At 35.3% G+C, this 13725-nt stretch overlaps 1 protein-coding gene across 2 annotated transcripts; it reads right to left on the bottom strand.

Moving 5' to 3' along the window:
• Positions 1-1025: 1025 nt before the first annotated feature.
• Positions 1026-6635, bottom strand: LOC110458664 (UPF0547 protein C16orf87 homolog). 2 transcript variants are annotated; one of them, XM_021510482.1, is made up of 5 exons: positions 6520-6635; positions 5577-5640; positions 5221-5336; positions 4654-4813; positions 1026-1442 (listed from the first exon to the last, which is right to left on the bottom strand). In XM_021510482.1, exons 1-5 carry the CDS (start codon positions 6589-6591, stop codon positions 1324-1326), a joined length of 531 nt encoding a protein of 176 aa, XP_021366157.1. In that variant the 5' UTR covers positions 6592-6635; the 3' UTR covers positions 1026-1323. The 2 variants fall into 2 exon arrangements, with proteins under 2 accessions (XP_021366157.1, XP_021366156.1); XM_021510481.1 differs by having other exon boundaries at positions 1026-1445.
• Positions 6636-13725: the final 7090 nt, after the last annotated feature.

Genomic DNA, 13725 nt, shown 5'->3' on the forward strand with positions numbered 1-13725 from the left:
CAGTACTTCTTAAAAATAGCAAATTCAAAATTGAACTACCAAAATACAAGATGGCTTTCTGGCGGCAGTCTTAAACTTTGCATGTACAACTAGAGAGCAAGGGATACCTTCATACGAAATGTGAGAATGGCCTGTCAGGTACTTCTCGAGAAATAATAGTAACACTAACTGTTAAGGCAGACAGTGTGAGATTGGAACAGCCCATCATCTGATAATTGTGGGTTAAAAACGTCGGAGGAACAGGCCCTATAGGCTTCTTGTGAAAAGTCCAGGTTTTTTTTTATATGTTTTGGATGACTTATCACTCAAACTCATTTGTTTATGGTGAATCATAAAAAAAACTAATATTTGAGTATTTACAATATAACTTGTTTACAATGATTTTGGAACAAATTCAAAAACTTGACATGCCATTATTTTTATGAATTATTACTTTGATAGACATTTGGTGTCTTCATTAATATGGTTTCACTCTACGTAAATCCAAATGAATGACAAGCCCAATAATAAAATCAGTAATGCTGATAGAGTTACCTCCCATCAATAAAATCAGCAATACCGATAGAGTGACCTCCCATCAACTGTCCACCATGACCCAGAGGCTTCTGCATCTGAAGATCTTTTTAAGGACAGCATGCAGTTTTGAAAACTTTCTGCTGATAAATGATTTCTTTAACCTGTTACAGAAGCTTTCATTTTTTCGATATCAAACAATTTAATTTTAATCAATACTTCTATGTCATCATACAAGTAAACTTTTGAGGTTTGGGACACCTAGCTATTTCATTGACTTTTCACTGACTTTTGGATTTTCTACAGGCTTGCATAAGCCTTACAATGCATCTAACAATACATATTAATTTGATATACATCGCCAAGGCAAACTGAAAATATTTTCCCTATTGTTTAAAACCATTCTAGTGCAGTTTACATATCATTTCAATCTATTATCTGTTTTGAGAAAAAGATTATTCTTGGGGTTTGTTACCCAACACATCCATAAAACTAAAAACACAAAGTTTAAATTTTTGATAAATGTAAATTTCTTTTATTCAAATACCACTAGAGTATCAAACTTATTACACATCCATATATCTTACCTTTCATTCATATCAAGTAAGGTATAATAATATCATCATATCATAATTATATACATGAAATAAACTAAAATTGCACACCCGTTGTATGTAATAGTAACATTTAACCATTAACTATGCCTGGTATTTCTATTTATACTTACACATCCTTACATTTCAACATCATACAACACTTTTGTTCCTAACCACATTCTACACGATAGTCACATTCACACCACTAGTACTGTCACAGAGGTTGGAAGTTCTGGGAGCCAAATTTCCTGTTGAGATCTGAGAGGATAATACTAAACTGGAGGGCTTTTTCTGGACATAGCTTGACAAACACATCATCTTCTACTGGCAGTGCTGCTAAAGTAGAAAAAGACATTTCAATAACCTTTGAATAATCAAGATTTTATAAAAATCAAAATTTTATCAGCCAATGAGAAAGAAAATTATATCCTTGAGAGACCTAAATCTTTGATGAATTAATCAGTAAAAAAGTCTACCTCTTTACAAATACTTAAACCTTATCAAGATGGTGAAGATGTGGGTATAAATACAGTCGGTAGAGAATGAACTATTAGTCGGTCGGATTGGAAGAGCCGCCCCTTCATGACCTCAACCTCTGACGGAATACAATGAAAAAGTACAGACGCATGCCTTTTGTTAGGTATTGATACCATTGGAGGAATGGAGAATAGACTAGTGGTTAACACATGACATGCACCTGCATTTTGCGGTGGAGTTTGACTTCCCGATCTAAGGTTATAGGTATGAGTTTACCTGCTCTTGGAAGAGATGTGAATTTATAATTCATTTGAACTGATTTATATATTAATAATATTATAGCAAGAAGATTTCAATTCTCACTAATACATAACTCTGTAACCTGTATAGTAAGGAAAAGGAATCTTTACTGTAATTGATTTGTTTTAACATGTAATCAGATTAAATTAAAACTGTCGCCTAAGGGCCAATACACACACACACCTATGTTTCAATGACCTCGGAATTTTGTCACAATGTAACTTGCATCAGTGCTACATTTATCCAAGGTATGTGTATACAAAATACCTACTATTTCTGTCGTAATATAGCCTGCATAATTGGCTATGATACTACAAAATACATACTGTTTCTGAGATAATTAGCCATTTCGGTAACGTTATTTAATTTTGAACTTTGACCTCTGAAGCTGTCAGTAGAGTAGATTGCATTAATGCCTACAATATTTTAAGGTATATGTGTATACAAAATACCTTCCATTTACGAGATATTTAGCCATTTCAGTAATGTAATTCATTTGTGACCTTTCAAAACGCGAAAAGTTGAAACCCAACAAAAAACAGTTAAGTATGTTAAACATTATTGCTTCTTGTATTACCATACTAAATTTGGAAGAAATCAAATAAAAAACAAGAGATCCCAGAGGGATCTTGGCGCCCACCTTTGTACCATCTTCATTAGTTCTTTGTTGGTTCGATCTTTTCTCTTCTTTCCTCTAATCTGTTTGATCGAGTCATGTTACATATTGTAACAGTAAATGCACCTTGAGGTAACTTTTGATCTAAACTTAATACTGATGTGTATGAGAGCCAACCTTCAAAGTGAGTTTGTCATTTCACATATTTACTAGTACAGTACTTAATGTGAAAGAAATAGAATCGATCATTGCAATATGAGAAAGATCTGTTTAGTTCTTCTTTTAATCCATTTTGTTTTTATGATCAGTCTCAAAATAAAACATACACAATGAGGGATCAAGGGGAACCTACATTTAAAATTTGAGAAAGATCCCTCTCGTACTTCCCAAGAAATAGCGATAACAAACTTTCACTATCAAAATCCAAGATGGCTGCCTGTCGGCCATATTGTTTATCCGATCAGTCTCTAAAATTGCCCTGCACAGCTAGGACCAAGGGGAACCGAAATATAAAATTTGAGAAAGATCCCTCAAAAGATCAGTGTCAAAAGTTGCCCTGCACAGCTAAGGACCAAGGGGAACCTACATATAAAATTTGAGAAAGATCCCTCAAAAGATCAGTTTCAAAAGTTGCCCTGCACAGCTAAGGACCAAGGGGAACCTACGTATAAAATTTGAGAAAGATCCCATTTGGTACTTCTTGATAAATAGCGATAACAAACTTTCACTATCAAAATCCAAGACGGCTGCCCGTCGGCCATGTTGTTTATCCGATCAGTCTTTAAAATTGCCCTGCACAGCTAGGACCAAGGGGAACCGAAATATAAAATTTGAGAAAGATCCATCAAAAGATCAGTGTCAAAAGTTGCCCCGAACAGCTAAGGACCAAGGGGAACCTACATATAATATTTGAGAAAGATCCCTCTGATAATTCCCGAGAAATAGCGATAACAAACTTTCACTATCAAAATCCAAGACGGCTGCCTGTCGGCCATGTCGTTTATCCGATCAGTCTTTAAAATTGCCCTGCACAGCTAGGACCAAGGGGAACCTACATATAAAATTTGAGAAAGATCCCTCGTATACTTCCTGAGAAATATCGATAACAAACTTTCAATATCAAAATCCAAGATGGCTGCCTGTCGGCCATGTTGTTTATCTGATCAGTCTCAAAAGCTGCCCTGCACAGCTAACGACAAAGGGGAACCTACATATAATATTTGCGAAAGATCCCTCTGATAATTCCCGAGAAATAGCGATAACAAACTTACACTATCAAAATCCAAGAAGGCTGCCTGTCGGCCATGTCGTTTATCCGATCAGTCTCAAAAGCTGCCTTGCACAGCTAAGGACAAAGGGCAACCTACATAAAAATTTGAGAAAGATCCCTCGGCTACTTCTTGAGAAATAGCGATAACAAACTTTCACTATCAAAATCAAAGATTGCTGCCTGTCGGCCATGTTGTTTATCCCATCAGTCTCAAAAGCTGCCCTGCACAGCTAAGGACAAAGGGGAACCTACATAAAAATTTGAGAAAGATCTCTCTGACACTTCCCGAGAAATAGCGATAACAAACTTTCACTATCAAAATCCAAGATGGCTGCCTGTCGGCCATGTTGTTTATCCGATCATTCTCAAAAGTTGCCCTGCACAGCTAAGGACCAAGGGGAACCTGCATATGAAATTGGAGAAAGATCCCTCTGGTACTTCTTGAGAAATACCGATAACAAGAATTGTTTACGGACGGACGACGGACAACGGACAACGGACGGACCACGGATGCAGGATGATTTGAATAGCCCACCATCAGATGATGGTGGGCTAAAAATGTGTTTTCTATACAATGTCATGGTCTAGAGAAGGTTTATGAACCAATGGCCATAACTTCCTGAAAAGGGGAGATAATCCAATGTAAAGTACTTTAAGCACATCTCCAAGCTGCAAGGATAGTTATCAAAAAAATTCATTGAAATCCATCCAGTAGTTTAGGAAGAGTACGGGGTACTACATTGCATCCACAGACGGACAACAGGGTTCCAGTATATCCCCCTTAACTTTGTTGCGGGGGGTATAATCATGTTACACTAGTGAATATTTTCAAAAGAAGTACTGCCCATAATTACTGACTGGTATACTGTTAAGATTCTTACGTTTTTCTTCTGGTTCAGACACAGATTTGGTTGGGGTTTGTTTTGGTCTGCCTCTCCTTTTGCGACTAGGTGTTTCTTTCTCTACTTGTACAGGAGGAGGAGGAGGAGGAGGAGGAGGAGGAGGTGTCTCAACCACTTGTACCTGAGGAGAATTCTGGGACTGTAAAAGTTAAAAAAGACTTAACAACACTTACTATTTTAAAATTGCAATAATTTAGCATCCAATCACAACTGAACAGCTATATCTAAACATGAAAGGAATTTTCTAGATTTTTTCTAAAATTCTTGAGAATAAAACAACAATCCCCTTTTCCAATTCTTCCCTCTTATCTTAGAATTAGGAACATGCGTTCAAGTCTGGATATGGAATTTCACAAAAAGTCTATAATATTGTTACATCCAATTTACCCATATGCAATTCATTGGCTTCTATAATAAAGTAAACAGTAAATGAAACTTGAAAGTGACATACTCACTTTTAAGTCATATTCTTCAAGGGCAACATTAGGGAAATGGAAATAATTACCTTTCAATATAAATCTTAATATTGTTTGAAAGATTTCTTACCTTTTTTCTTGCACGCTTTGCCTGGACATCAAGTACCATTGGGTTGAAGAAGTCCGGTCTTTCCCTCCGTGTCCGTTCTGTACGACGGATCTTAAAGCTTGCCTGCTCTTCTTCAGCTGTTGACAAGAAAAGATATAGTTTTCTGAAATTTTCTTATAGGAATTGAAAGGATTTGAATTTTGGCTTATTTTGATGCCACTTCAATTTCCACTTCAATGATTTGAGTTAATTTGATTTCAACAAATTTTAGGGAAAACTGAAAGCTGCAACAAAGCAATATTATATCTTATAAGCCAGTCTGAAACATATATATGAAATGTGTAGAAAGGAGGTTTAAGCATAATGATGGTGCTTACTGGGAGTTGATGGTTTTTTTGAGAACTGGTGACCACATGGACAATGTTTGCAGGCCACTGGTATCTGAAACAAAATAACATTAAACTCTTCAATGTTTTGCAGTTCAATTAAAAACATAGCTTAACGAATCTGTAAGCATCAAACACCAGCTCAACAAATATGTTGATGCTGTTGTATCAAATTACTTCCATGTCCTGTGACATATAGATCAACAGATTGCATGCATTACTAATGTCTGTACACGTGCTTGGTTCTCTTTTATAAGTTGTGATCCATTTCATATTTGAGAACAAGCATCAGTGAAAGGCTGGAAAACTGGAACTATACCAACTTTAGCCTTAAGGAGAATAAGAGTAGAAAGGATAGAACTATATAAAATGTTAAATGGTATTTATGATAAAGAATGTTGCCATTCAGTAATACTATATCTGTCAGCGGCACAGCAGCAGGATACACCCAATGACATCATACCCAAAACTATCAACAAACAGGCTAATGAAGCACTTCTTTTCTATAAAATCTGTATCAATATGGAATAAATCACTTGAAACTGTTTTATCGGCACCAAATGTTAACTCTTTTAAAAAATAAATTGGACTATCATTGGAACAATCAAACACTTTTCTTCAACTACAGAGCTACAATCAAATAATGAAATATTAATCGAACTATGCATGAGCTGCTTTTATGTTTTGTAACTATTCGCTTGATGTATTATATAGTGTATTTATTAATGAGTCTGGTATAGAGGAACTTGATGATTCCTGAAACGGAAATAAGTTTATCGTATCTTATGTGCCTTATCGGCTGATCGATACAGGTTGTTTTCAGCCCCTGTGATACCGGTGTCGGAGATCGACTGTAGCTTTTAAATATTTCGTTATATAAACAGGGATATATATTCTGCATAACGTTAAATCTGATGTAGAAACGATAAAGTACCTGTTGATCACATTTTGGACATTTCTTGACGACAGTTCTGTCGAAACTTTTCTTTCTTACGATTCTTGGCATGCTGTATTGTTTACATCCACACCAATCCGGAAATGTAAATGATATGTGGCGCCACCTATTACCAACGTGCATGTTAAGGAGTCGTAACTCCATGACTTCATTTGGCAATGTCACCATTTAAAGCATGACATAAATTGGTAGTCCGCAATAGAATATACCACACCTTCATTTCCCACACCAGAAACTCATTTTATTATTTATATAAACTTTTTTTCTGGCTTTATTTTCCACAGGCATTTGTTTCTGTCAATAAAAATAGTCATGACAAAAAAAGCACGCACCCTACTGTACTCATGGTACTTTTTATGAGCAGGGTGTGTTACAAAATTATAGTAACATTTATGGGAATTCATTTTTTGCTGAAAATGGCGAAGTTTGATAAGTTTACGAAAACGCCCCCCAGAAAGGTTGGACGCTAGAACACGGGCCTCACGACTATCAAGGGCCCTTAAAAATAAATACCTAAGATAAAACAGAATAATATGTTCAGCATGAAAAACATCTTCTGACCATAGAATAACGTATATGTATCCTACCAGTCGGCGTCCATTAGAATACACTGACCATTTATAGTGACAATTTGAACATATTTGACTATTGATGTCCTTAATTTTTATTCTTTGCTATATTAGCATTGTATGTATATTCCTCTTCATAGTGTTTTAATCCTAAGTCTTAAGTAATTCTTGTGTGATATACAAGTATTCAGTCATTATTAACTGGTCGGATTTTGTGCTAAATTGACAAAACACAACCAGAATAAATTAAGTAATAAACTGTTAGCAATTTTATCAAATTATGAATCATCATGGCTAAAATATGTGAAAAGTATTTTTGAAGAATGCAGTCTGATACATATATTTAATAGCCAAGAGTTTCAAAGTATACATTGGCTAAAAAGTACCATATTTTATAAACTTAAAGGAAAATTTATATCTAACTGGAGAAACTGTCCAAAACTACTAAACGACGTTTTTTTTACATAACGTTATTTTAAAGTCACAATAAACGGGTACTTACAAGTGGCACTGCTGACGTTGATGAAGATATGTTTTATTTTTCAGTAACTGAGCCACATTACATGTATACTTCGATATACCTGCCCGCAGATATCCTCCACAAAGGTTCCGGTGTTAAAGTAATAAAGGGAGATTCGCATACACTCAATACGTATTAATTCAAAACATAGATAATAGCAATAGTTCAACAGTATAAACTGTAACTTCCCGTCCCGTACTTTATCGGTGAAATATTGTCTTACTGTTTGCTGGTTATTTACGCTCATTGTCGATGATTAACTTGACAGTGCATACAATCAAGTGGTTGACTATTCCGAGACAGTACGTGTAGCATGCAAGCAGAGATTTACCCATTCTATAGATTGTCTATCAATCAAAGAATGGGTGCTTGTTTGACCTTGTCCGACAATGGGTGCTTGTTTGACCTTGTCCGACATTTTCTATGATTTGCCGATTGAGAACAGGAGGGAAAGTGAATATTTACCTTTGTCGTCGTCTGGACTGCGAAAGGGTGTCCGGTTTTCCACTGCGGAAATACGTGTACAATGTATATCCAACCGGAAGTACGGCATTCCGGTGCATCGTGCACGTCCTCCTTCTCCACTTTTATGAAAAATACTGGTACATCCAGGTGTTTTTACGAAGAACGTTATCCATGTATCGTTCCGACTTGTCCAAGGTGCGAAGACTCTACTGCCAATGTGAACACAGTTCCGTGGTCATATCCCGGGAGCTTTCTGTGGTTCCTTGGCGATCTTGGCTTCTGATTTCCCATGATGTAGCTTTTCCCATCGCCGGACACAGTTCTTTGATATTATTGCTCTGGAAGCTGGCTTTTGTGGCTGAATGAACTCGTAGATATATTCTATAATTATTGACAAAAAGAAGACATGCAATGTTTTCTCAGATTGGATCTTGGTCGGGTAGGTATCTGTGCATCGAGTCAAGTAATTACTGATCACAAAGAAATGTCTCGATGCGTAAATGTTAAAAGATTGCGGAATTCCTTGCTGACCAACTCGGCCGGCTGTGTCGTAACGATTGAGACTAATTGCTCTCCGTCATTTGTAAGCGACTTTTCATAAAACATCAAAGGCAACCAGTGACTCACTTCTCCAAGTCAGCCATTATAGAGGGCCAGTACATAATTCCTGCATGGTTCTAACGTCTTGGCAACTATGCGGTGTTCAATCTGTCTGATCCCGAGGAACGACAAGCAGTGTTCCTGTTTCCTGTCTCCCTGTACACAATTCCTCCCACAACTTTAAGTGAGTCATAAACCGTATACAAAAAGGTGGTTCCAGGTATTATATAACACATCCTGGTGATCCAATCACCTAAATATGGATGATGTCAGGACTCAATATCAGCTGGTGTAGCCGAACTCAACCAAACACTTACGTAGTGTTGCTTGGCATCAGCTGATACACTGCTGAAATAGACTTCTCTGAACAACTCTTAGTAGTCTGTCTATACGTGGTGTCTACAGTCACATTGGTCTAAACTGGCCTGTACTTAATACTACCTTACTGTCTCTGTTAGAGAAAATAGACTTCTCTGAACAACTCTTAGTAGTCTGTCTATACGTGGGGTCTACAGTCACATTGGTCTTACCTGGCCTGTACTTAATACTAACTTACTGTCTATGTTAGAGAAAATAGACTTCCTTGATGAAGGCTTGGTTTCAGATGTTCTACGGAAGTGGTAGAAGGTATGATGACATCGTCCAGGTATTTTAGATGTTTTCTGGAAGTGGTAGAAGGTATGGTGACATCGTCTAGGTATTTTAGATGTTTTGCGGAAGTGGTAGAAGGTATGATGACATCGTCCAGGTAACTGTAACAGCCTTCCATAGGCAGTTATCCAATACACTGCTGCATGAGTCGGTGATTTGTTGTGGGTGCGTTTGCACGGCAGAAGGGAAGAAACTGAACTGAATCTAAATAGTCCTTCGGTGAGGACATTCCGCTCCAGTGGAGTTCGCTATTAGGTTTGGTGTTAGCCTCTTTTTGTATGATTCTACTCTGTAAGGTATATAGCTTCCTTGATGGTCCGTTGGTTAAGTTACTGCTAGTGGAATGCAGTCTCTGGGCTCTCTCATCTGACCTAGGAACCCCAGTCCGAAACCTGTACGGGTTTAAATGTCAGCGACTAAAGTGTTATCTGTGCTTTGGATTGTCATGTCCCTGCTGGTAACTCATAGTGCAGTTCGTCCAATCTCTCTTGTATTACTTTCTTTCACGTGAAGGCTGCTGGTGATACTGATTCTCCTTCGGCTTTTTTCATGCTAGCTTCAAATGCTTTATACTCTTTCCTAGAAGAAGGTGGAGGGGTTGCATGTCACCCTGGTGAAATACTCGACTAGGGAGATTTCTCTTCAGATCCAAGAGGTCCTTTGGTCAATTGTAAGCGGATGCGTTGAAAAATAATGACTTCTGTTACAGAAGAGTCATGTCAATCGTTACAAAGAGCCAATATTTTGCCTCCAGTGAAATTTATCTCCAATTGGTACATGTTCTCCGTCACTTGTCCTTAGCCTATTAAATATCAATTGATAAAGATGGATGATATGAAAATGAAATAACTTTAGATTTGATTTGTAAGCATAAATCTCACATACCTGTATCAACCTTAATTAAGGTTTGTTGGTATTATTATCTCACAAACCGTTATCAACTTTAATTGTGATTTGTTATTATTCTAATCTCACAAACCTGTTATTTTAAATTTCACAAACCTGTATCAACCTTAATTGTGATTTGTTAGTATTTTAATCTCAAAAATCTGTATCAACCTTTATTGTGATTTGTTAATATTTTAATCACACAAGTCTGTATCAACTTTAATTGTGATTTGTTAGTATTTATAATCTCATAAGCCTATATCAACTTTAATTGTGATTTGTTAGTATTTATAGTCTCACACACGTGTATCAACTTTTATTGTTATTTGTTAGCATTTTTAATCTTACAAACGTGTATCAACTTTATTTGTGATTTGTTAGGGTTTTTAATCTCACAAACGTGTATCAACCTTAATTGTGATTTGTTATTTGTTAGTATTTTTAATCTCACACACGTGTATCAACTTTTATTGTTATTTGTTAGTATATTTAATCTAACAAACGTGTATCAACCTTAGTTGTGATTTGTTAGTATTTATAATCTCACAAACGTGTATCAACTTTATTTGTGATTTGTTAGTATTTTTAATCTCACACACGTGTATCAACCTTAGTTGTGATTTGTTAGTATTTTTAATCTCACAAACGTGCATCGACTTTATTTGTTATTTGTTAGTATTTATAATCTTCCAAACGTGTATCAACCTTAGTTGTGATTTGTTATTATTTATAGTCTCACACACGTGTATCAACTTTAATTGTTATTTGTTATTTGTTAGTATTTTTAATCTCACTAACGTGTATCAACCTTAATTGTGATTTGTTAGTATTTTTAATCTCACAAACGTGCATCGACTTTATTTGTTATTTGTTAGTATTTCAATCTTACAAACGTGTATCAACCTTAATTGTGATTTATTAGTATTTATTATCTCACACACGTGTATCAACTTTAATTGTGATTTGTAAGTATTTTTAATCTCACAAACGTGCATCAACTTTATTTGTGATTTGTTAGTATTTTTAATCTCACAAACCTGTATCAACCTTAATTGTGATTTGTTAGTATTTATAATCTTACAAACGCTTATCAACTTTGATTGTTATTTGTTATTTGTTAGTATTTTAATCTTACAAACGTGTATCAACCTAAATTGTGATTTGTTAGTATTTTAATCTCACAAACGTGCATCAACTTTATTTGTGATTTGTTAGTATTTTTAATCTCACACACGTGTATCAACTTTATTTGTGATTTGTTAGTATTTTTAATCTCACACCCGTGTATCAACTTTAATTGTGATTTGTAAGTATTTTTAATCTCACAAACGTGCATCAATTTTATTTGTGATTTGTTAGTATTTTTAATCTCACAAACCTGTATCAACCTTAATTGTGATTTGTTAGTATTTATAATCTCACACACGTGTATCAACTTTAATTGTTATTTGCTATTTGTTAGTATTTTAATCTCACAAACCTGTATCAACCTTAATTGTGATTTGTTAGTATTTATAATCTTACAAACGTTTATCAACTTTGATTGTTATTTGTTATTTGTTAGTATTTTAATCTCACAAACGTGCATCAACTTTATTTGTGATTTGTTAGTATTTTTAATCTCACAAACGTGTATCAACCTTAATAGTGGTTTGTTAGTATTTTTAATCTCACAAACGTGTATCAACCTTAATTGTGATTTGTTAGTATTTATAATCTCACACACGTGTATCAACTTTGATTGTTATTGGTTATTTGTTATTTGTTAGTATTTTTAATCTTACAAACCTGTATCAACCTTAATTGTGATTTGTTAGTATTTATAATCTCACACACGTGTATCAACTTTAATTGTTATTTGTTATTTGTTAGTATTTTTAATCTTACAAACGTGTATCAACCTTAATTGTTATTTGTTATTATTTATAATCTCACACACGTGTATCAACTTTAATTGTTATTTGTTATTTGTTAGTATTTTTAATCTTACAAATGTTGTCAACCTTAGTTGTGATTTGTTAGTATTTTTAATCTTACAAACGTGTATCAATCTTATTTGTGATTTGTTAGTATTTATGATCTCAAAAATCTTTATCAACTTTAATTGTGATTTGTTAGTATTTATAATCTCACAAACGTGTATCAACTTTATTTGTGATTTGTTAGTATTTTTCTCACACACGTGTATTAACTTTATTTGTGGTTTGTTAATATTTTTAATCTCACACACGTGTATCAACTTTATTTGTGATTTGTTAGTGTTTTTTAAATCTTACAAACATGTATCAACCGTTATCGTGATTTGTTGATATTTGCAATCTCACACACGTGTATCAACCTTACTTGTGATTTGTTAGTATTTATAATTTTGCAGGCCTGTACAACCTTACTTGTGATTTGTTAGTATTTACAATTTTGCAGGCCTGTTCAACCTTACTTGTGATTTGTTAGTATTTATAATCTTGCAGGCCTGTACAACCTTACTTGTGATTTGTTAGTATTTATAATCTTGCAGGCCTGTACAACCTTACTTGTGATTTGTTCGTATTTATAATTTTGCAGGCCTGTACAACCTTACTTGTGATTTGTTAGTATTTATAATTTTGCAGGCCTGTACACAGCAGGACAACTTTAATTCTGTGATAAATAAGACCCTGTACAACTGTATTTTTGTAAATTATGTATATTTACAACTTTTATGACAAGGCATAAAGTTCAATGGTAGAATACAGGTTAACGTATGAGTTTCCGCTGGTGAGGTCCCACCCTTTTCATATCGTAGGTTGATATGGTTTTCGTACATCCGACTCTCTAAAAGTGTAAACACTACCTGATTATACAAAAGACCAACGTTAGAATAATCAATAGTAAAAAACACCATGTTTGGTAAAAATAAAAAATAAAAAAAAAATAATGCCAGGCCTTTTTACAACCGACTGGCGAAACTAGAAAAACTAATGCAAACGTTGCTGTTTCTTCGCTCTGTTGCATGTGCAATTACCCCAACACACAAGCTAAGGAGGTCGATGTCATACGGTATCCAGACTTGTTTATAGGACATCGCTGATTTATAAAATACCCTCCCGAGACACTTATACGTCAAGGAAGTTGACTGTGGATGGTGCCTGCACTACCTAGCGTGGTGACAGGCTCATCAAGCCGTACGAGCTGATTTCCCTACACGTTGACTTACATACCGCAGTTGTCGTGGTTACGAATTAGTATCGAGCACCGTGAATTTACATTCAAACTGTCTAAATATGATTTTGTACAGGTATAGTACGTTGTGACTGGTGTTCCGATGGGGGGTCTATGGTGTACGATTTAAACAAAACTCGTCAATGGAGGAGAGGATATCTGGTACCCGACCTGCCAATATATAGAACAGCGCACTCGTCAAGGGAGGAGAGGATATCTGGTACCCGATCTGTCAATATATAGAACAGCGCACTCGTCACTGGAGGAGAGGATATCTGGTACCCGACCTCTCAA

The sequence above is a fragment of the Mizuhopecten yessoensis genome, unplaced genomic scaffold (genome assembly GCF_002113885.1).
Source record: "Mizuhopecten yessoensis strain PY_sf001 unplaced genomic scaffold, ASM211388v2 scaffold9685, whole genome shotgun sequence".
Taxonomy (NCBI): domain Eukaryota; kingdom Metazoa; phylum Mollusca; class Bivalvia; order Pectinida; family Pectinidae; genus Mizuhopecten; species Mizuhopecten yessoensis.

Excerpts from the sequence above, each read along its gene's own strand:
- LOC110458664 (XM_021510481.1), bottom strand. The coding sequence starts at position 6,591 with ATGCCAAGAATCGTAAGAAAGAAAAGTTTCGACAGAACTGTCGTCAAG. Across the intron at positions 5,641-6,519 it reads GTCCAAAATGTGATCAACAG|ATACCAGTGGCCTGCAAACA; the intron begins GTACTTTATCGT and ends ATTTTGTTTCAG. Across the intron at positions 4,814-5,220 it reads CAAAGCGTGCAAGAAAAAAG|TCCCAGAATTCTCCTCAGGT; the intron begins GTAAGAAATCTT and ends TAACTTTTACAG.